This window comes from Phocoena phocoena, chromosome 14, assembly GCF_963924675.1.
Source record: "Phocoena phocoena chromosome 14, mPhoPho1.1, whole genome shotgun sequence".
Taxonomy (NCBI): Eukaryota; Metazoa; Chordata; class Mammalia; order Artiodactyla; family Phocoenidae; genus Phocoena; species Phocoena phocoena.
The window spans coordinates 70,134,169-70,157,486 of NC_089232.1; the positions used below are offsets into that span (position 1 = coordinate 70,134,169).

Below are 23,318 nucleotides of genomic sequence, written 5' to 3' on the forward strand. Positions count from 1 at the left end.
CTTAACCATCTCAAGAATTATCCAACTCCATTTTTTGTATTGTATATTACGGTGAATTTTTTTTTTTTAACGCCACGCTTACTGTATGTCAGTTCTTTCCCATATATAACCTGATTATAAGGGTTGGGATACAAAGTTAAAGCTAACTATGATAGGTCTTAAGTAGGTCTTAACATTGTCTACTGTTGTCCTCTTTAAATGTTGTCTACTGTGCATTCCTTTCTTAGGACATCTAAGAGTCCATTGAAATGCCATATTCCAAAACTTATGTATTCCAGTGAACCATGTTTCTGCATTCTTATGTCAGGTAGCTACCTGCCAGCATACTTCATATGGTATCTTTAGACCCATTAGCCATACCATGAGATGCCATTTTGCTATCCAGGCCCTTTCAGTCCAGCTACTTTGAAAGAAGGCATTAGTAAACATGGATTCTTTGAGAGTCATCACTAGCAGTAGTGATTATTATTTTTATTATTAAGGGGTCTGAATCAGCAATTTCTTTTGTTATCTCGTATCATAAATAATACACTGTTGAACTTTATAGAACATAAAGATCTAATTGCTATTTACTGTAAGAGATATAGGCCCTTGAAGGGAAAACCCTCATTTATGTAATACTAAGGTTTGGCTAAGCTCTGATGAGGTATAAAACAGCTGGTGATGAAGTAAAGAGTGGTTACATCCTGTGCAAACCTACACTGATTCCATCAGAGAAATCCTAAAGTACCCTTTCACATGGGTAGACCTAAAACCATTGATGTAAGAGATGAAGGAATATAAAAATTAAAGCTATGGTAGTGTTTGAGGTGGAATGGCCTTATTGCCTTCCATTTTAAAGATAGGGAAAACTGGAACCCATTCTATCAATCCAGGGCTCTTCCACAATATCATGTTGTTATTAGATTTACCTTAAGAACATAGGTACTGTCCAACGGGCTTTAGCATCTTTTCTAAGTTTTATCTTAGTTGATGACTCATGGTTTATATTCTACTTCCTGCTTCTTCAGTCAATTCTATTGAAAAATTGAAGAATGAAAAGTAATGAATACTAACATCCATCCCTTCCCCATCCTATCATCCTTCACTAGAGCTTTCTGAGGAAATAAACTGAAAAGGGAGGCTGTTTGCAGTAGAACTCCAAAAAGAAGATCCTTCCCAAAAGTGTTTGGTCACAGTTCTTAATACAGGTAGCAGCATATGATTGGGGAAGGAATGGTGCTTGATATCAACTCTAATAACAAAACTTTTCATTGTCATTTTCCCCCCAGTATCGTCTAGACTGTCACAACCATCCTCTCCTCAGTCAGGCTGCCCATCACCCACCATTCCAGCAGGTAAAGTCATTTCTCCATCACAGAAGCACAGCAAGAAGGCACTAAAGCAGGTAATCGTGCTATTCTATTTATCAGAATTATAATCTCCTACATTAAAAATACATGATTCTGGCAGTCAGTGAAAATTTCTTGAAAGGAGAAATTTTGTGTGGTTTCCCACTTTGTATTTAATAAGTTATGCACCTCTGTGTTATAGGTTTATGGTAGATAATCTTTATCACATTTTAAAAGTTCCTCATTAGTTTCCAATTTGCTAAGAGGGGTGTGTGTATGTGTGTGTGTGTTTAAATAAGAGTAGGTATTGAATTTTTCAGGTTGAGTTTCTTCAGCATTTATGAAGATGATCAGGTAGCCTTTCTCTTTAAGTCAACCAATATACAGAATTCCAGGGCTAGACTTTCTAATGTTAATGTATTGTTAGCTCTCTGGAATAAACCCTATATGTTTTTTATATAATTTTTAATAAGTTAATGGAATTTTATTATTTAAGATTTTAGCTTCGATTTTGTTATTTTCTTGTACTGTCCTTATACAGTTTTGGAATCAGGATTGTTCTTAGCATCTAAAATAAGTTATATAGCCCTCTATTATTTTTCTGATTTTTGGAAAAAATCATAGAAAGTATTTTTTTCCCTGAAAGTTCTGCAAATCTCACTTTTACAACTGTTTTTCTAGCATTTCAATTTCATCTACTACTACTGATCTCTGGATTTTTCTGATTTTTGAGCCAATTTTGGAAATTTACTTTTCTTAGAAAATGCTCCATTTCACTTGATTTTTTTTCAAATATTGGTATAAAGTTGTACATAGTATTGTTTTTTATGTTTCTCTTTTGTTCATCAGTGTTGTTCATTTGTGATGTATCTTCTTTCTTCTCAGTGTTACTTGCCGACTATTGAGCTTTTCAAAGAACTTGCTTTCTATTTTTTGAAATGCAAATTATCAGTAAATTTAAATTTGACTAATAATTAAGGATACAGACTAATTTTATCCTCAGCTTAGTATATATAATACAGCTTAATTATAACATCAAGCACAAGCACTGTCAAGTATGTGGGAAAATGACTACTTGTAGTTTGCTGGTGGAATATAAATTCTTATAGCTACTTTGGAGAGAAATTTTATGTTTATTAAAATTTTAAATGCATATCCCCCATGACTAAGTAGTTAAATATATGGGAACTTATCTTAGAAAAATGCATGTATTCATACATACTTACATACACACACACACACAGGAAAATGTTTGCATTAAAGTTTGTAATAGCAAAAACTTGCAAGTGGATATATATATATGTGTGTATATATATATATATATATATATATATATATATATATGAATTCCTTAATAAACAGTGGCATATCCATATGTTAGAAAATTATACAGGGTTAAAAGTTTACCTTGTAATTAAGTTTTTCTGTATGCATAGACATGGAAACATCACCACACTATAATGTTTAATCATTAAAATCAAGTTGTGTTACAACATTCATTAAAAACATACACATAGCCACATACATACCCAGAACAGTAGTATATTTTTAATGGAAATATGAATCTGTATATACACAGAAACACATACATACAATGTAAGTGTAAAAAAAAGCTCAATAAGGAAAAATAAATTGATGACTGTGGTTATCTTTGAGGATTGGGGAACAAGACTGAGTGGTGGGCAAAAGAGACTTTAGCTTTATGTTTGAATTAAATGGTAAAAATGTATTCATGTCATAACTGTTTAATTAAAACTTTAAGGGAATTCTCTGGCAGTCCAGTGGTTATGACTCAGCGCTTTCACTGCTGGGACCCAGGTTCAATCCCTGGTCAGGGAACTAAGCTGTGCATTGCGGCCCTAGATAGATGATAGATAGATAGATAGATGGATGAGATAAAATTTTTTTAATTATGGGCTTCCCTGGTGGCGCAGTGGTTGAGAGTCTGCCTGCCGATGCAGGAGACCCGGGTTCATGCCCCGGTCCAGGAAGATCCCACATGCCACAGAGCGGCTGGGCCCATGAGCCATGGCCACTGAGCCTGTGCGTCCGGAGCCTGTGCTCCGCAACGGGAGAGGCCACAACAGTGAGAGGCCCACGTACCGCAAAAAAAAAAAAAAAAAAAAATTTAAGTAGGTCTTAAAGTGTTTAAACCAAAAGTGCTTTTATTAAAAGATGTCCAAAAATTTGAATAAGGTTAATTACAATCTGCCTGGGTATCCTGCAGCACTTGTATTTTTACACATTCTTTGCAAGAATTTAAGAAGTATGAGATGCACTTTGTTATAAAGCAGAAACTAACACACCATTGTAAAGCAGTTATACTCCAATAAAGATGTTAATTAAAAAAAAAAAGAAGTATGAGATGCCTCTTTTCCACGGAGAAAAGGCAAGTATTTTAGTAAAACGTGTTAGCTTATTCATGACATATATACTACTCTGTATTATTCTCCTGTAATCTCAGGAGTCAAATACTGTATTTTCTTTAAGGAATACCAGTATGAGGAATTATATAAATTAGATTGTTGGTATGTAAAGTAAGGACTTGCCTCCAGTATATGTTTTTTATATTATTAGGCGAGAAAACTTATTTCAGTGTAAGTTATCCTTTACCCCAGTGAAGGTTTTTTTTGTTGTTTGCTTTTTAAATTTTAAACAGAATTAGAAAAGGGTTTGTAAGGTACTGAGGGAGGGGAAAACCGAGTACAGTTCTGAAACAGAGAGGCTGTAAGTTATTTTGTTTTCATCATATATCTGAATTTACATGATCATAGCAGAAATAGATAAGATCAAGTGGTTCTATTAAATTTTGCATTAACTTAGAATGACCTAGGTACTGTGAATAGAAAGGAATGAATACTAATGGCTGCCACACAGGAAGCTTACAAACATTTTCTGTTCTGATTGCAAAGAATGAGAGACAAGGTGTAATCAGTGATCAGACAGCACTGACATTATGCTTCTGCCTCACCTATTATAAATGTTGTAGGTGAATGTAAGCCAGATACCTGACTCTCTCAGTTTATTTTCTCCACTGACAGCTTAGATCAAGGAGATCAAGTGTTGCCACTGTGCTTGCATGGCATAGCCAGAGGTATATGTGAATGTGAAAAGGGAATGGAAGACAAGTAGGCAGTTATTCCACACTTTTCTACATGATGGTCGTGAAGGTTAAAGCTTAAACTGGCATTTTAATGAGGTCGTAGATGTTCAACTTTTTCCTGAAATATAGTTTTACTTTCTTAGTTTCTGTCTTTTTTTCTTTTTAAACCCTTGAGTTTAAAAATAGCCTTTATATATCTTTATGATTAAAATCTGGGAAGCTATTTCTCTTTCTGTTCATTCTAAATAGTTTAGTATACTCTAAACTGAGAACATCATAGAAATTAAAACGTTCTGAAATAACCAGAAGGAATCACACTGTTCTTAGAACCCATGTTTTCCAGTCTTCCTTCCCTTCAGTTTACTGCATTGCTATAAATTGCTGAGATTTATTTGGTCATTGGGCCAAATCTTACTGCTCTTACCTGAGATCAAATTCAAGTAGTTATTTACAACCTTTTGTTAAAATGCAAAACCTCTGAAACATACATAAGCTAAATATTTACATTTCTACATAAAGCTGATGCAAATGGGACTCTTCTTGGTCCAGGGCTTAGAATTCTGTTTTCAGAATGATTGAAAACATCTAATTCTCTGCTACTACAAGTATGAGAAGTCCATGGCTTACTGGTGATTTTTAAGCTTTAAAAATGTTAATGACAACTCTTAAGGATTATTTAAGCCTTGTGTTTAATTAGTTTAGATTTTTGTTTACTTTGATGGATTTCAAAGAAATTGGATAATCAGCATACTCTTCTTCACCACTTAAAGTCATTTTTCTGTTATTACTAAAAACTGATTTGTTTTGTTTCTTACAGTCAGTTTTCTCTTTATAGGCTCTAAAACAGCAACAGCAGAAGAAACAGCAGCAGCAGCAATGCAGGCCAAGCATGTCCATCTCCTCCAACCAGCACCTCTCTCTGAAGACTGTCAAAGCAGCCAGTGACTCTGTACCTCCCAAACCTGGTAGGCAGACTGAATGTCTTTTCAGTGAAAATTTCTTTTTCCAGTATTTTTGTATACCAAATTCATATACTATATCCTTTATTTTTAAATTACTGTATTATATTACTGCCAGATCATCAGTATAAATCCTTCTAGGGTAAAGGGGGAAATTTATGCAGAATAATCATACAGTTGTTAAAAAATACATCATTGGGATTTGCATGTTAGAATAAGATCAGTGACTAACTTCCAATATGTCTAAACTAATAATATTTGAAAGCCTCTAATTATTAACTTTATAAAGCTGATGTTTCCAAGATGCTCACACTGAACTCTTCACTGGTTCTCTTCTTTAAAAATAAAAGGTTTTCCTAAGAATTCTTGATACATTTGGGTTTCCATTGGACATATCCAGAGGCCTTTGGATTTTTTGTTGTTGTTGCATTGCTTATTTTGTTTTGAATTTAAACTGGTCTAGATACAGGCTTTGTATTTTATTACACAATTTAGTTTGATGCCAGCTGATTATATGAGTTGGCCAGATTTAAACTGTCTTGCAGAACTTTGCATTTTTGTTAGGAAGGAAATTTACCACCAGAAGCAAATAATGTGCTGGGAGGAGGAAAGGGATTTTATTTTACTTTTTGACTGCTAATTCTCAGACTCAGAACACATTTGAAGGGTCACATTGCCGCATACATAACTCCTTTGGTTAGCATTGAATGATTTAATTGTTCATTTGATTGATTATTTGTTTCTGTTTATACCCTCAGGGTCATATTTTATATATATTTTTAATATATTTTTATATGTATTTTTTCCCCTAGCGATATGGGAAGGAAAGCAATCTGACGGACAGTCAAGCAGCCCTCAGAACTCAAACTCTAGCTTTTCTTCTTCAGTTAAAGTGGAAAACCCTTTGCTAGGCCTGGGAAAGAAGTCATTCCAGAGGTCTGACAGGCTTCACACAAGTAAGTTAATTTACAAAGACCTCAGTTCTTGCACCTTAAATTTTCAACTCTGTGTTTGAAATACATCAACTGTTTGGCTTAATTGCTCCTTCCTGTTCACCTTTGAGCTCTTGACTGTTTTCATGTTCTTCCTATCCTGTCTATCAAACTTCATTTCAGAATAAGATCTGTTATCAGCCATTTTGTGGTTTATTTCTCTTTCTGACAAGAGGTTTCTTTATCCAGCATTATTTACCTTTTATCTCTGTGTACAGAAAGGTAGAAGGGCTTATAATTAAACATGGCAAACTGAACCCCTTTTCCTGCTTCCTCTAAAATCCCACTATAAAATGAGAATATGGAAATACAAAAGATTAAACCCATTAGGGTGAAGAAAATAAGGAGATAACAGATGGACAGGAAATATCAACAGATTTTGAAAGATGAAAAAACTGGATGGAGTCTTTCACAGAGCTGAGGAGCAGATGCCAGTAGTCAGCAAGCCAGCTGAGCCTGTAGAGCACCAGAAAGGTTTATGAATTGGAGATACTATATCAAGGATTGAGATATCTTTCTCATAGTAGAGAAAGATGAAGCATAGGGTTGAAAAGAAAAACCTTTGAAAGTTAATAAGAAGAAGTTTGATGACTCAGCCTAGCAGGAGACAGGAGATTTATTTTGAGGTGAAATTAAACCATCTAGACTTGAAATTCAGAGACACCACACATAACTGAGGACAGATAATGAGGCAATGTACCGGACTCAGGGAAATCAAGTAAAATACAAATACTAAATAGTGATCCTCCTGCTTGCTTGGTTTCCAGAATGTTAGTAGTGAGGCATATTTCTACCTCCATTACTCTGTTCCTCCTCCCCACCTATGCTTCAGCAAGAGATTGTGGGATTGGTACCTAAAGAAATTGAACAGCCTCAGAAAAAAAATCCCCAGGCAAATTTATAGATTTGCAACTAAAAGAGATCATCTTGATCATACTTCTGTGGAGCTCACCAGTCTACAAGATGCACCCAGGCACCCAAAATTTTCAGTCTTTTTAGTGCCTCTCTTTTACTTGTGATTACTAAGGATCACCTTTGAAGAAAACCTCCGTCATGAGAGAATCTGAAATACAGACTCAGAAGAAACAGTTCAGGAAGGAGAAAACTTAATAAACAAATAACTTTAAAAACTATAATATCCACAGAAAGAAAAGATGATACTGCATCCATGAAAGAACAGAATACTATTTTAAAAATCAGAAAATAAAGAGTACCAGGATATTAAATAACATGGTAGCAAAAATTAAAAAATTTTAATAGAAATACGAAAAGTTAGAGGTGAAGACATTTCCCAGAACATAGGTCAAAGGAGAGAGACGGTAAGAAAGTAGGAACACCAATCTAGGCTGTCCAATGTCTTAAATAGTAGGAGTATCAGAAAGGAAGAACAGAAATTGAAAGGAAGGTAAATGGTAAGAGAAATAATACAAGAAAATTCTGTAGAATTGAAAGCCACAGATTCCAGACTGAAAGTACGTGATTCCTGTCAAGAAACATGAACATAAAGAAACGTGTTCCAAGACCATTCTTTTGAAATTTCAAAACATCTAGGATAACGAGAAGATTCCAAAGAGAAAAAAGTAGTTCATATATAAAGATTCAAGAATTGGGTTGGCAGACAAGTCAACAGCAACATAGAAGCTAAACGATAGTGCAGCAATGCCAACAAAATTCTAAAGGAAACTTATTTTACATTCATTTATATAAAACAGACCCTTCCAAAGTATTAAGTATGAGAATAGAATTAATATTTTCAGACAAGTTCTTTGTAAAAATCTGGTTTGAATCTAGGTGGGATTGTAAATTGGTACATTTTTCTTAGAGACAGTATCTGCCTTAAACTGAATATGTCCTTTGAGCATCAGTCGCACTGCCAAAGATTAAAAATATTCATTTATTGGGACTTCCTGGTGCTCCAGTGGTTAAGACTCCATGCTTCCAAGGCAGGGGGCATGGGTTCGGTCCCTGGTCGGGGAACTAAGATTGCACATGGTATGTGGCGTGGCCAAAAATTAAAAAAATAAAAATATTCATTTAGTCAACAAATAGTTATAGAAGGTATACTAATATGCCAAGCACAGGTTTAGGGCCCAAGAGATGTGGTGATAAACAGAACAAAGTTTCTTCCTTATAGAGCCAATATCCTACTTAAATTCAGTTAAAGTCACAATTTTAGTGTCTTCATTCAATTGCAGTTGAAACGTGGAGTTACAAAATTAAAGTATGGGCCAAGAATTTCTGACTTTCATAACACAACTAGGAAAAATTAAGTATAAAAAAAGAAGGCATGGTATATTTAAGTTTGACCTAATGGCCAAGAAATAAATGAAAATTCATCTTCTTTCATGCAAATAAGGTTGTATGAAAAATAAATGAGTTAATACATGTCAGTGTTTAAAATAGTGCCTGACACTCAGGAAGCCCTATATAAATGTGTTTACTGCTGCTGTCATCGATCATTGTTGTTATAATTACTACTAATATTTCAAATTTATGGAGACCTGCATTTTTGGAATACTGATAATGAACTTTATAAGTGTACTGTAGTTATTCAACACAGAATTCTGTGTAGATTGGATCAAGCTTGTTTATCTAAAAAATAGTTCAGCCTTTTCCCCCCCTTGTTTTTTGGGCTGCTTTTGGTATGGCTTGATTTATTAATAATTGAGAGAGATGTGTTGAAATCTCCTATCCTAATGGTGGCTTTGTTCAGTTCTCCCTGATGTTCTATCAGTTTTCATTTCACATATTTTGAAGCTACCTTATATTAGATATTTTCAAGTTGAAAATGTTCTTGGTGGATTGAACCCCCCCTTTTTTTTTTAACCTTGTCAATCTCTGATTAAGTGTTTTACTTAAAGTGTCTTTCGTTTGATATTACTAGTGGTGCACCAGTTTTCCTATGGTTTTTGCCTGTTACATTTTTACTCTGTTCATTTCTATGTCCTTGTACGTTAGGTATATCTCTTTACACAGCATATAGCTAGCTGAATTTTCTTTATTTTCAATTCAATATGTAAATCTTTTTTCTTTGGTGAATTTTATCCATTTATATTTATTGTGATTGTTAATCTATTTGGACTTGTTTCTACAATCTTATTTTTTTGTTGATCGTTGTCCTGATTTTTTTGTTTGTTTGTTTCCTTTTTTTTAAAATGAATAACAATTTTTTTTTGGCTTGCCTCGACTTTTTTTTTTTTTTAATTTTTATTGGCGGGATTTCCCTGGTGGTCCAGTGGTTAAGAATCCACCCTTCCCCTGCAGGGGGCTCAGATTCCATTCCTGGTTGGGGAACTAAGACCCCACATGCTGCTCAGTGCAGCCAAAATAAATAAATAATTAATTAAAAAAATTTTTTTATTGGAGTATAGTTGATTTACAACTTTGTGTTAGTTTCAGGTATACAGCAAAGTGATTCAGTTATATGTATACTTACATTCATTCTTCTTTAGATTCTTTTCTCATATAGGTTATCACAGAATATTGGGTAGAGTTCCCAGTGCTATACAGTAGGTCCTTGTTGGTTATCTGTCTTACATAGTAGTGTGCATGTGTTCATCCCAAGCTCCTGATTTATCCCTCCCCACCACATTTCCCCTTTGGTAACCCTAAGTTTGTTTTCTATATCTATAAGTCTGCTTCTATGTTGTAAATAAGTTCATTTGTATTTCTTTTTAATTATATTCCACGTATGAGTGATATCATATAGTATTTGTCTTTGTGTTTCTGACTTACTTCACTTAGTATGATAATCTCTAGGTCCATCTGTGTTGCTGCAAATTGCATTATTTCATTCTTTTTTATGGTTAATATGTCATTGTATATATGTACGATGTTTTCTTTATCCATTTCTCTGTTGATGGACATTTAGGTTGCTTCCATGTCTTGGCTGTTGTAAATAGTGCTGCAATGAACATTAAGGTGCATGTATCCCTTCGGGTTGTGATTTTTTTTTTTTCCAGATATATGCCCAGGAGTGCAATTGCTGGGTCATATGGTAGTTTTTAAGTTTTTTAAGGAGTCTCCATACTGTTCTCCTTGGTAGTTGTACCAATTTATATTCCCAACAACAGTGTAGAAGGGTTCCATTTTCTCCACACACTCTCCAGTATTTATTGTTGGTAGACTTTTTGATGATGGCCATTCTGCCTGGTGTGAGGTGATACCACATTGTAGTTTTGATGGGTATTTCTCTGATAATTAATGATGTTGAGCATCTTTTCATGTGTTTTTTGGCCATCTGTATGTCTTCTTTGGGGAACTGTCTATTTAGATCTTGTGCCCATTTTTTGATTGAGTTGTTTGTTTTTTTGACATAGAGCTGCATGAGCTGTTTGTATATTTTGGAGAGTAATTCCTTGAGACTGTCTTTTCTCCATTGTATTTGCTTGCCTCCTTTGTCATAGATTAGTTGACCATAGGTGCATGGATTTATCTCTGGACTTTCTGTCCTGTTCCATTAATCTATATTTCTGTTTTTGTGCCAGTACCATGCAATTTTGATTACAGTAGCTTTGTAGTATAGTCTGAAGTCAGGGAGCCTGATTCCTCTAGCTCCATTTTTCTTTCTCAAGATTGCTTTGGCTATTCTGAGTCTTCTGTGTTTCCATACAAATTGTAAACATTTTTGTTCTAATTCTGTGAAAAATGCCATTGGTAATTTGATAGGTATTGCACTGAATCTGTAGATTGTTTTGGGTAGTATAGTCATTTTGACAATATTGATTCTTCTAATCCAGAAACATGGTATATCTCTCCATCTGTTTCTGTCATCTTTGAATTCTTTCCTCAGCATTTTATAGTTTTCTCAGTACAGGTCTTTTGCTTCCTAAGGTAGATTTATTCCTGGGTATTTTTTTCATTTTGATGCAGTGGTAAATGGAATTGTTTCCTTAATTTCTCTTTCTGATCTTTTGTTGTTAGTGTATAGGAATGCAAGAGATTTCTGTGTATTAATTTTGTATCCTGCAACTTTACCAAATTCATTGGTGAGCTCCAGTAGTTTTCTGGTAGCCTTTAGGATTTTCTGTGTATAGTATCGTGTCATCTGCAAACAGTGATAGTTTTACTTCCTCTTTTCCAATACAGATGCCTTTTATTTCTTTTTCTTCTCTGATTGCCGTGGCTAGAACTTTCAAAACTATGTTGCATAAAATTGGCGAGAGTGGACATCTGTATCTTGTTCCTCATCTTAGAGGAAGTTCAGTTTTTCACAATTGAGAATGATGTTAGCTGTGGGTTTGTCATATATGGCCTTTATTATGTTGAGGTAGGTTCCCTCTGTGCCCACTTCCTGGAGAGTTTTTATCATAAGTGGGTGTTGAATTTTGTCAAAAGATTTTCTGCATCTATTGAGATGATAATATGGTTTTCATTCTTTAGTTTGTTAATGTGGTGTATCACATTGATTGATTTGCATATATTGAAGAATCCTTGCATCCCTGGGATAAATCCCACTTGATCATGGTATATGATCATGGTATATTGTTGGATTCGGTTTGCTAGTATTTTTATATGTTGTCCATTTTAATTCCTTCATAGTATTTTTCTCTTCTCTGCTGGGTTTCATATACATTCTATTTCTGTTCTATTAGTTTTAGGTGTGCAACATGATTTATATATGTATATAGTGCGAAATGGTTACCACTGTAAGTAAACATTCATCACCTCATGCAGTTACATTTTTTTTAACCTTGTGATGAGAACTTTTAAGATTTATTCTTTTAGCAAAAAAGTGGCCATCTTGATTTTCTTCCAGAACTATGGAAGTACTTTATAACAATTTAGCACTGATCTTTTTCTATTTGGACTTAAATAATATTATTATCTGACGTTTCGCTTCTTTGTTTTTAATCTCACAGATCAGGCACTAGAATGCTATTGTTTTATGCAAGCATGTCTATCTTTCTCCATTGTATTCCAGCCCATCCATCTGCAGTGATTTTCCTTCCTGTAGTACAGGTTTTTGAGAACTTTATTTAGAGCATGTCTCTTGGTAGAAAATGCCCTCAATTTTTGTTTATTTCTATAAATATCTTTGTTTTATGTTCATTCTTGAAGGAGAGTTTAGTATACATATCATTATAGATTGATGGTTATTTTCTCTCAGCATTTTATAGTTAACCCATTTGTTACAGATTCCTTCATTGTTAAGATGCTTGCTGTTATTCTGTTCCTTTTTAGGAAATCTTTCCCTTCGTATGGATGCTTCCAAGCTATTTCTTGTTCTTTGATGAGCAGTTTTACTAAGCATGGATTTCTTTTCATCCTGCTTTGAATATGTTTTGCTTCTAGATCTTTAGGTTTGTGGTTTTCATCAGTTCTGGTAAATGTATTGCTGAAAATTAGTCAAATATTTCCTTTTCCCATTCTCTTAATTTCTTCTTTCTGGGTCTCCAATCAAGCACACATGTATTAGACCTTCTCATTCTGTCATTCATGTTTCTGCTAAAGCTCTCAAAATGTTTTTATCTGTCTTTTCTATATTCTAGATAAATTATTTGGCTATAATTCCCTCCTGTTTAATCCACTCATGGTATCTGATTTCAGCAATTTTTAAATTTTAGTTTTTCAAAGTCTTTTTGTTCATTCCTGATTATTTTAGCCTCATCTTTACAGTTACATTCTTTACTTAATTATTTTATACATAGCTATTCTGTATTCTATGTATGTGACAATTTCAGTGATAGCAGTACTTCTAGGTCTAAATCCTTTATTTCTGGTTACTGCTTATTTTCTGTCATATTGGCATACCTCCTGATTTGTTAGGGTAATCTTTGTTAGGCAGTGCTGGATTTTAATTTGTAGGAATCCTATGGGCCTAAGTTAAGGGGAATCCTTTCCTATCAAGGGAGATGACTTTTGTTTGTGCCAGGAGCCAGAGGTTACCCACATCCAGGACTGTGTAACTTTATGCAAGTATTCCTAATTGTAGAATTTATGGATCTTAGATTTCTATGCACCTTAAAATTTTGCTGTGTATTGTTAAATTTTCTTCTAATAAGATTATACTGATTTCAGCCCCACCAGCATTATTTGAAAGTGGTTTTTGCTTTTTCCGTGAATAGTCCCATCACTATACTGCAATATTTGCCATTTGATAGACAAAACATGTTCATTAATTTAACTGACATTTCTTTAAATATTAATACCTTAGCAGCTGTTTATGGTTAGTCAACTATGAATTGCATGTTCATTCCTTTTGCTTATTTTTCTCTTGGTGATGTTTATCTTTTTCATGTTGACTTATAGATGCACATTTAATATCAAGAATAGTAACCTTCTGGGACTTGCCTGGCGGTCCAGTGGTTAAGACTCTGCCCTTCCTTTGCAGGGAGCATGTGTTCGATCCCTGGATGGGGAACTAAGATCCCGCATGCCATGTAGTGCAGCCGGGAAAAAAAAAAAAGAATAGTAACCGTTTGTCATGGCTTGCAAATATTTTTCCAAGTTAGTCTTTTTTTTTTTTTTTGGTGCAAAAGTTTTAAACTTTGTACTCAAATCCATCAGTGTTTTGAAAGACTGAAACCTTCCTATTGTGAACAGATTTTCTGTTGACTGCTAAGCTATTCAATCATAACATTTTTAGCTAATGCAAATAAAATTGATGAAAATAATTATCACGGGAAGGGAAAAAGAGCCTCATTATGATTTATATATATATTTGAATTTTTCCATTTTTTAGTCATTCTGTGTATGTGTTATTTATTATAAACTTCCCTAGTTCCATTGAGAAATGATCAAGTCTCAAACATAAAATATATTTTTAGTATGGGAAAAGATGTACTTTTACAGACTTTATTCCATTTTTGCAGGGAAGATAACTTATATTCTTTTATCCTTTATGAACGAACAAAACTTGGCTTTGTTTATTTCTGAGAACCTTAAGTGTTACCTTCTTCACAGTGTGATATTTTAAAGTACTTACAACCGTGGTTTTTTTGCACTGCAGAGGAAGGTATAGTTTAGATAGAAACAGGAATGTGAAGGAGGCCCAAGTGATTCTTTTCCATATTTTTATAGGGCAAATGAAGAGGACTAAATGTGCTGAAATTGATGTTGAGACACCAGACTCCATTCTGGTTAATACAAACCTACGAGCACTAATCAACAAACACACCTTTTCAGTCCTTCCTGGAGATTGCCAACAGCGACTGCTTCTACTACTTCCAGAGGTGGATCGACAGGTGCGTTCTTTCAGGCATATCAGCAGTTTTATAACCCGTCTGGAGCTTCCTTCAATCATTACCTTTAGAACTCCTTAAGACTTTTTAAATGGCTTTTGTGTGTACCTGTAAAGAAGTGATATCAAAGGTGTTAAACAAGAAATAATATTTCTTAATAGGTTGGCCCTGTAAGGCTCATAAAGGAAAAGAACCCTCTTATCAGAAATGTCAAGATTATGGAATAAAATTTGTCTAGCTATCGTATTAGGATGTAGACATCCGCAGAATATAGTTCAGGAGGAAGAATTGTCTTAAGGCATTACACTGGGGTTTTTGAATGGATTTTTGATGGGATTAAGAATGTTAATTATTTTTTCCTTCTTCTGTTAAATTTTTCTAAAACAAACATTTATTGCTTCAGTAATAAGTTTTGAAATCCAATATAAGTTATACTCCTTAAAAAAACAAAACAGTACCCAGAAGAAATGTCAGAGGTTTGGAAGAGTCTAGGCAGGGACCAGAGAGAATTAGGTTGGTCAGGAATAAGGCAAAAGTCTAAGACTTAGGCTTTCATCAAGGAAGGAGTGATTAGCAAGTCACTCCCCCTTTAGATCTTCTGTTTCCTCCTCTGCAAAAGGAACATTATGATTTTGTGAGGTTTGTTCAATTCTGAGATTTTTTTTTTTAATTAATGATTATTTTGAAGTACCTATGTTCTAAGTAATCTGTTAGGCACTCCACTTTTTTCTAATTATTATAAAAACATTATGAGAGAGAGTTGTTTTCCCTGGTTTACAGTAAGAAAACTAGATATATTCCCATGTCTATAGAAAAGTCAAAACTAAATCTTTCTCATTCTGAAAATCATTCTTCTACTAGACTATATTGATATCAATTTCATATTGCTATGAATCAGCACCTGTGAAAGGTCAGATTCTATTTCTGAGGAGTTCAGATAAGTCAGGTACACTACCAGCAGTAGGGACAAAGAAGTAAAACTGATCCTTCCCAGCTGCTGCTCTCCCCACCTTAACACTCCTTATAGCTTTGGGGATGCCCAGTTCTTGGTTAGAATAAGTTAGGAGACTGAAGTTTTGGCAGAGTTTTTAGAGAGCTTCTCTTCTTGCTAAGGATTGCTCTCATCTTTTTTAAAGACTCAAATTTTAGGTTGGGACTAATAACACAAGACCTAACAGAGGATATATCTATAGAATACTAGTGTGGGTTCCTCAGAACTGTCTTTTGACTAATGGCCCTTATCCTGTCTTAGAAGGAGAATTGGCACATGTAATTTTGGAATTAAAAGGGACCTTAAAACTTACCCAACTTCTCATTCCTGTGGGGTATTTTTAGTAGGAGGTTACTTGCCTGTCTTTTTCAGTTACTGTGGTGGAGGACATAGTAATCTGAGAATATGGAGTATGGAGTTTATTAGTGAAATTATTAGTGAATTTATTAATGAAATTCTGCTTCATTGTCAGATGAAATTTGGAGTTTATCAAAAATTCTGGTTATTACTAGCATGAAACATTGGAAACCATCTTTTAGTGTGTGGAGTACTCAACAATGAACAGTCGAAAAACATTATTTAGACCAGAGAAAGGAATGAGGGAGGGGCATGGATTAAAACATCTCTCTTCAGATATATTTGAAGGCCAATCTTTGGAAGAGGTAAACTTCTTCATTAAAATAACATTTTTTTAAACAGTTGGAGCTATTAAATTGTAGAATGGATTGACTTGTCTTGGAGAAACTTGCACAGCGCTGGAATATTCAAGATGTTGGATGACCTGTCCTCATAGGGAAGCCTGTTACTCCTCTGCCAAATCTATAGAGTACAAATCAGCAGCCAGCAAACTGTAGCCCACAGGCGAATTTCAGCCCACTGCCTGTTTTTGTAAATAAAGTTTTATTGGCATTTAGCCACTCCCATTAGTTTCTGCATATTATCTATAGCTACTTTCTGCCACAGTGTCAAGAGTTGAGTTGTTGCAACAGAGAGTATATGGCCTATTCGTAGTCTATCTCTTAATAGGAAAAGTTTCCAATTTCTGCTCTAGGGCAAGGGGAAAATAATATTGGCCCAGATAGATTTAGAAAATAAAGTGAGTTGAGTTCCTTAATCCCTAGGATGTCCAAATAGTTACCTAAATTTTCTTCAAAAAATTGTTTATGACTTTAAGCTTAAATTTAGTCTTTTAATCCATCTAGAATATTTTTTATATTATTCTGAAATTGTGGCTCAGCGTATTTTCTACCGACTAGATGGCCAGTTGTTCCAGCAGTACATATTTCTATAACCGTCTTTTTCTCTCAGTTTGAAATACCATCTTTGTTATATATTCTATTCATTTACAGGCAGTTTATATTTATAGGCGCACTCTCCTCTTTCACTCATTTCTTTATTCACTCTAATGCTAGTAATTGTTTTGATTGCAGTGGCTTTGTGTGGTATGCTTAATAATTGGAAAGGCAATTCCCCCCTCTCAGTTTTTCATATTAATTTTTTTTCCATGTGAATTTTAAGATCTTTTGTGTGTTTTTTTGTTTTTGTTTTTGTTTTTTTACCGGTACGCGGGCCTCTCACTGTCGTGGCCTCTCCCGCTGCGGAGCACAGGCTCCGGACGCACAGGCCCAGCAGCCATGGCTCATGGGCCCAGCCGCTCCGCGGCACGTGGGATCCTCCCGGACCGGGGCACGAACCCGCGTCCCCTGCATCGGCAGGCAGACTCCCAACCACTGCGCCACCAGGGAAGCCCAAGATCATTTTATTAATGAAAAATCTGCATAGAGATTCTGGTAGAAATCTAGATATTAACTTTGGGCAGAATGACAGTTAATAAAATCTCTAATGCAGAGAAGAGTCTTAAAACCTTTTGGCAAGACATCACAAATCAAGTCAGTGAACAGATAGATTGGAGGAAATACCTTTAAAGTACGTGGCAGTTTTACTTTGTATAACATGCAAAGGATTCTCACAAGATAGTTAAAAGTAAGCATCCTCATAGAGTAATGAGCAAATAATAGGAATTGGCATTTCACTAGATGGCAAATCTAAATATTCAGTAAACATGCAGAAAGATACACAAAACTCTAGTAGTCAGGATGAAGGAAATTTTAATCATTTCAAACTCATTAATAGGCAAAAATTAAATAGCATGTTAATATCTCTTGTTCACAAGATAAGGAGTATGCTTGTGTATTTCTAGTAGAAATGTGAATTATTTTATTAGCCTTTCTGGAAAATAATCTAATAGTCTTTTAGTTACACACACACACAAATATTTCTTTGCTCTCAGAACCTATCCCATAGAAAAAAGCACTAGTATATTCATCTTTACTGGATGAATGCTTATTGCAGCTTTGTTGATTATGGGAAAGCACTGGAAACAAAATATATGTTTATGATCAGGACATTGGTAAAGGTATTGAGGGACATTGATACAGGGAAACATCTGCAGCTATTATAAAGGAGCTAAAACTATGCCAGTTGACTTGGAGAGACTTCCACTTGTATTATGTGAGAAAAGTAAGTTTCAGAGTAGTGTATGTAACTTGGTCACAGTTTTGTAAAACAAATAATGAACCTCTCAGAAAAAACCTCTTATATATGTATTTGTTTGCAGATGATTCTTTGAGTATAATTAACCAGTGGGGAATGGAATTGAAAGGAGAGGAAGAAGGGAGGAGAGGTAAACAGGAAAGAGGTTTTTTAGAAAAAAAATAACATTGCATTATAAAATAGAAGTGTCCATAATAAGCAGCATGGTATGATACAGTCATGTTTCTGTAAAATCTGACTTACACACATTCTTTTCTAAAAGGACAGGAACGTCAAATTCCACATGATACAATTGGCTTTCTTTCTAAGCTTTCTGTGGCTTATTCTTTGACCCAGGTTGGTCCAGATGGTCTGATGAAGTTAAATGGCTCAGCCCTTAATAATGAGTTCTTCACTTCAGCAGCCCAAGGCTGGAAGGAAAGACTTTCAGAAGGTAAGTGTTCAATTTTACGTGTCTCCTAGGATGTGTATGCACTTGGAGGGCATATTTGCACCTCTGAGCCTCAGTGGGTATTTGCCCAGTTTTGGAAAGTAGAAGATAGAACATTTCATAAGGTAGAACTAGCTATTCCATGTGAAACACATTGCTAGACTTTTATTTAGAGCATGTAACCAGGTTTGGCTCCAGGAGGAGTTCAGCCGCATGTTTCTTTAAGGGTTTAAAGTCACCTGGTAAACAAAAAAATATATAGACTTTTAGGCCCTATTCCTAAAGATTCTGTTTCATTAATTCTAGCTTAATGCCTAAGAATTGAAATTCTAATAAGCAGAATATAGAATTAGAGTTATTTTATGGTGCTGTGAATCATGGTTTGGTAAGCAGTGAGATAACTTCTTTCTTGCTGCCTAATCTCAATGAAACTAACAGTAAAAAGAATCTAAGAAACTAAGAACTTTCTAAAAAACTGCTTTGAGAAATAACGTACTATAAAATTCACCCATTTGCAGCATACAGTTCAGTAGCAGCCAGAGCATTTTAATAAATGCAGGTTATGATTAAGAATTGCTAACTGTGGTTACTGCTTTGCCATGTTTCTAATTCTGATCTAACAGATTTATAGAGGGTATATTACAAAGCATAAAAAAGTGATTGATTGACTGTTTGCGTAGCGTGTAGTATCGGTCACTATTAGCAGTTCTTAACCCTGACTGCTCATTATAATCACTTGTGGTATTTTTTTAAAATACAGACATCCGGGCCCCAAAAACAATGATTTTGTTTTGCCTGCACTTCAGTGGGTTTTTTTAATATCTCTACTTTTCACTGTAGTTGTTGACTTTTCCCTTCCTGTTTTTCTTTTTAGGGCAAATTCTGTGTAGAAGGGATCTCTTATGATTACTTTGAACCTTTCTCTTTCTTAAAGATTTCCTTGAGCAGAGACCCCCTTTTTCTGAAAGTCAGAATCACATGAGCACTTTAAGACATACCTGTTACCAGTACTTTCTTTTAGAATAATTTGGATTTATGTTCCCTACTCCCCAACTTTTAAAAGTAGATATTATCAACAGTGATACCTTGATTATTATGTTACTTTTCTTTTTGCATATGAGCAGTCACTGCTATACCTATAGTCATGCGATCATATTTCGTGAGCAGCAAAAACTTTGAACACTGTATACATGTGAACAGAATTCAATACTATTTATTCCTCATTCTATCAAGCACGGTAGACACAACCAAAGAGCAGAAATTCAGAAGTTCTGGGTTGGATTCTGACAGCCAGATCCCTCTTCTCCCACTCATATGCCTAGGACTGTGATATCCACTGTCCTCTAACACTTTTCCTTTCCCTTTTCTTACCCCCAGGAGGTCTTAAACTTTAAATCTGCCATTTCCACTTCTTACTCTCTAATGTCCTGGGTATTAGAGAATAAAAAAACAGCCTGTCTGAGTCACAGGTTTGACGATGGCCTACCAAGCACATTCATTGTTCTCTACTGATGGAGTGGGAAGAATTGAGGTGTGGTTGGTAGTTTTGAAAATAAATGGCATATTCAGAGCAGCTGGGTCTTTGGCATATTGAGTATCTTGTTGCTAGGGCACTAGACTCGTACAGTTTCTGGAACAATTAGAAAACTGACACCTCCAAAATAACTCCCTACTTTTTTTGTTTTTTTGCCACACCGTGCGGCTTGTAGGATGTTAGTTCCCCAACCAGGGATTGAACCTGGGCCCACGGCAGTGAAAGCACAGAGTCCTAACCACTGGGCCACCAGGGAATTCCTACTACCTACCTTTTTACTGGAACCTCAAATGTCTTTAAGCAGGGCCATAACTGTTCATTATGCAGTTAGAGCTAAAAGGCCTAAAACTCAGGTTGCCTTGGAGAAACAGAACTTTTTAATAATAAAGTGTCCAGTGGCATTATTTACTGAAAGCCTATGACCAGATGACTATTTTTCCAGTGGAAAAATGACAGACTCAAGGTTTGTAAGAAATCTAGAGGGACTATGATATCTGAAGCAGAGGTGAGGGTTGCTACAAGGAAGGCCCAGAGAAGTGGCCAGTTAACTTCAGCTGCGCACTGGCAACTACATGGAGTGGCGTGCAAGGGTTTTTATTTCACCTGACGGCTCCTAGGTAGTTCCCCTTTACAGTGAGGAATTTTGGGGAATTTCTGTTACTTTCATGTGATAGTATTCTGACTCCTGCATGAGTCTGTCATGATTTACAAATAGTTGAAAGTAGCAAATAGCATATTTCTATTGAATATCTTTTTCCCCCCCTTGGTACATACAGGTGAGTTTACACCTGAGATGCAGGTGAGAATTCGACAAGAGATTGAGAAGGAGAAAAAAGTAGAGCCTTGGAAAGAACAATTCTTTGAAAGCTACTATGGTCAGAGGTAAATATCAAGACAGGTTCTATAAACCAGTGTTAATTCCTATACATACATCATGTAGTGCTTCATCTTATTACCTTTCCAGAAAATCTAGTGTGCAATTTCCTTCATTTTTTTCCACTAGTTCTTTTTTACCAAGAAAAATATTTTTTTCTTACGAATCTTAGGTACACAGAGTTGGATTACTCATAATCCTTGACTCTTTTTTTTTTTTTTTTAAATATTTATTTATTTATTTGGCCGTGTCGGGTCTTAGTTGTGGTGCGTGGGTTCTTCATTGTGGTGTGCAGGCTCTTCCTTGTGGCGCACAGGCTTCTCTCTAGTTGTGGCATGCGGGTTTTTCTCTCTCTAGTTGTGGCACGTGGGCTCAAGGGCGCATGGGCTCCAGAGCACACGGGCTCTCTCGTTGAGGCACTCAAGCTCATGAGTTACAGTGCACGGGCTTAGTTGCCCCGCAGCATGTGGAATCTTAGCTCCCTGACCAGGGATCAAACCTGTGTCCCCTCCATTGTAAGGCAGATTCTTTACCACTGGACCACCAGGGAAGTCACAGTCCTTGACTCTTAACACATTACCATTGTAGATGGTGTGGTTTCTTTTATTTATTTAAAAAAAAAAAAAAAAAAGATTTTATTATCTTGAATTAGAGTCCTTACTTTGAATAGATTGGTTTTTCTTCCAGTAACTTTATAATACAAGAATACTGAAGTTCTATATATTTTTTATTGTAGTCAGTTATCCCACAATAGGATAACTTATCCAGAATCACTAAGGAATCCTGTAATATGGACCATTGTATTCAACATGTAATTAAACAGCCTTTCTTCTGTAGAAGGCACTGGGAGATATTCATAGCTGAATCAAGATACAGACCCTTTTCTCAAGGGGCTATATAGTCTGAGTCAGTTTTTTTCCTAACAGAAAAAAAGTCTTAATGGGGGGATTTCTCTGGTGTTCTAGTGGTTAGGACTCGGAGCTTTCACTGCTGTGCCCCGGGTTCAATTCCTGGTCAGTGAGCTAAGGTCCCACAAGCCATGCGGTGCAGCCAAAAAAAAAAAAAAATCTTAATGAGGACACTTAAATAGGTGACAGTGGAGCTGTATTGTTTGAAATAGAATTGAACACCCGGAGTTTTTTTTTTTTTTTTTTTCTTTTTTTTTTTTCTTTTTTTTTACGCGGGCCTCTCACTGTTGTGGCCCCTTCCGGACGTGCAGCCTCAGCAGCCATGGCTCACGGGCCCAGCCGCTCTGCGGCATGTGGGACCCTCCTGGACCGGGGCACGAACCCGCGTCCGCTGCATCGGCAGGCAGACTCTCAACCACTGCGCCACCAGGGAAGCCCCACCCGGAGTTTTAATTGTCTCCCTTCCTACCTAATGGCAGCCTTTAAGGATACTCCATAACCATAGCTTGAGAACGAATGGCTCTTTTCCTTACCTCCATGTAGTGTTTATTGATCCCCTTCATGGTCATTTCAGAAGTGATTCTTAATGAGATGAAGAGCGCCATACACCAATTTTTCTACCTTCTTGGTATGAGCTTTGAGCTTTTCTACAGAAACGAGGGTGAATACATTTAGACCATTTTTATAGGTAACAGTTATTCCATAAATATTGTTCATTCCCTCCTTATAAGATGGAGCATTACAGCCATTCTTGGGTCTTTCTGTTTTTAGCTATTACTTTTTGCCAGCTTTTTGGAAGGACTATATTTGATTACTATCCAGATTTGTCCTCAGCCATTCCATCTCAGGGGTGTGGTACTGATTATTGAAGTCACCAAAGAGGGCTATCTTGTTTTTGCTTGTTGTACGAGGAGTCTCTAGTGACCCCTACAGGGTAGCCTAGCTCTTAGCCAGGCCACACTGTGGAAGTCTCACTTGGTCTTCACTCCCAGGATAGCTCAGAGGCACTTGATCTCAGAATTTTAGAGCTATACCAAGTGAAATTTAAACAGGCTTTCCAAAAACTCAGAGTTCTCATTTTCAACCTCTAGCGAATATTGACAGCCACCTCTCCTACTGTCTCCCCTGGGTCCCTTAGATTTCTTGGGCCAGCCTTTCTACAGGTACTGCAGAGTAGAGCTGATCACTGTCCAAACCCACAGTCCCAGGGTACATGGGTCTTTGTCTTCTTTAACTTCTCTGTGAGTAGTCTGTGATCCATGCCTCTAGGCAGTGTAGCCCCTTTGTAAGCAGAAGTAATAATAATTAACATTATATTGAGCATTTATGATGTGCTAGGTGCTATTCTCAGTACTGTACATGCATACATTATATTGAGCATTTATGATGTGCTAGGTGCTATTCTCAGTACTGTACATGCATACATTATATTGAGCTTTTATGATGTGCTAGGTACTATT

At 35.8% G+C, this 23,318-nt stretch overlaps 1 protein-coding gene across 1 annotated transcript in view; it reads left to right on the forward strand.

Annotated features, from left to right (window-relative positions):
• Nucleotides 1–23,318, forward strand: part of ASXL2 (ASXL transcriptional regulator 2) — a 125,848-nt gene that overhangs the window by 95,215 nt on the left and 7,315 nt on the right. Inside the window, exons 6-11 of the mRNA XM_065891397.1 lie at nucleotides 1,272–1,387; nucleotides 5,270–5,399; nucleotides 6,206–6,349; nucleotides 14,408–14,571; nucleotides 18,449–18,545; nucleotides 20,853–20,958. Of these exons, the coding sequence (XP_065747469.1) occupies nucleotides 1,272–1,387; nucleotides 5,270–5,399; nucleotides 6,206–6,349; nucleotides 14,408–14,571; nucleotides 18,449–18,545; nucleotides 20,853–20,958 (757 nt within the window). The remainder of the gene's footprint in view (nucleotides 1–1,271; nucleotides 1,388–5,269; nucleotides 5,400–6,205; nucleotides 6,350–14,407; nucleotides 14,572–18,448; nucleotides 18,546–20,852; nucleotides 20,959–23,318) is intronic.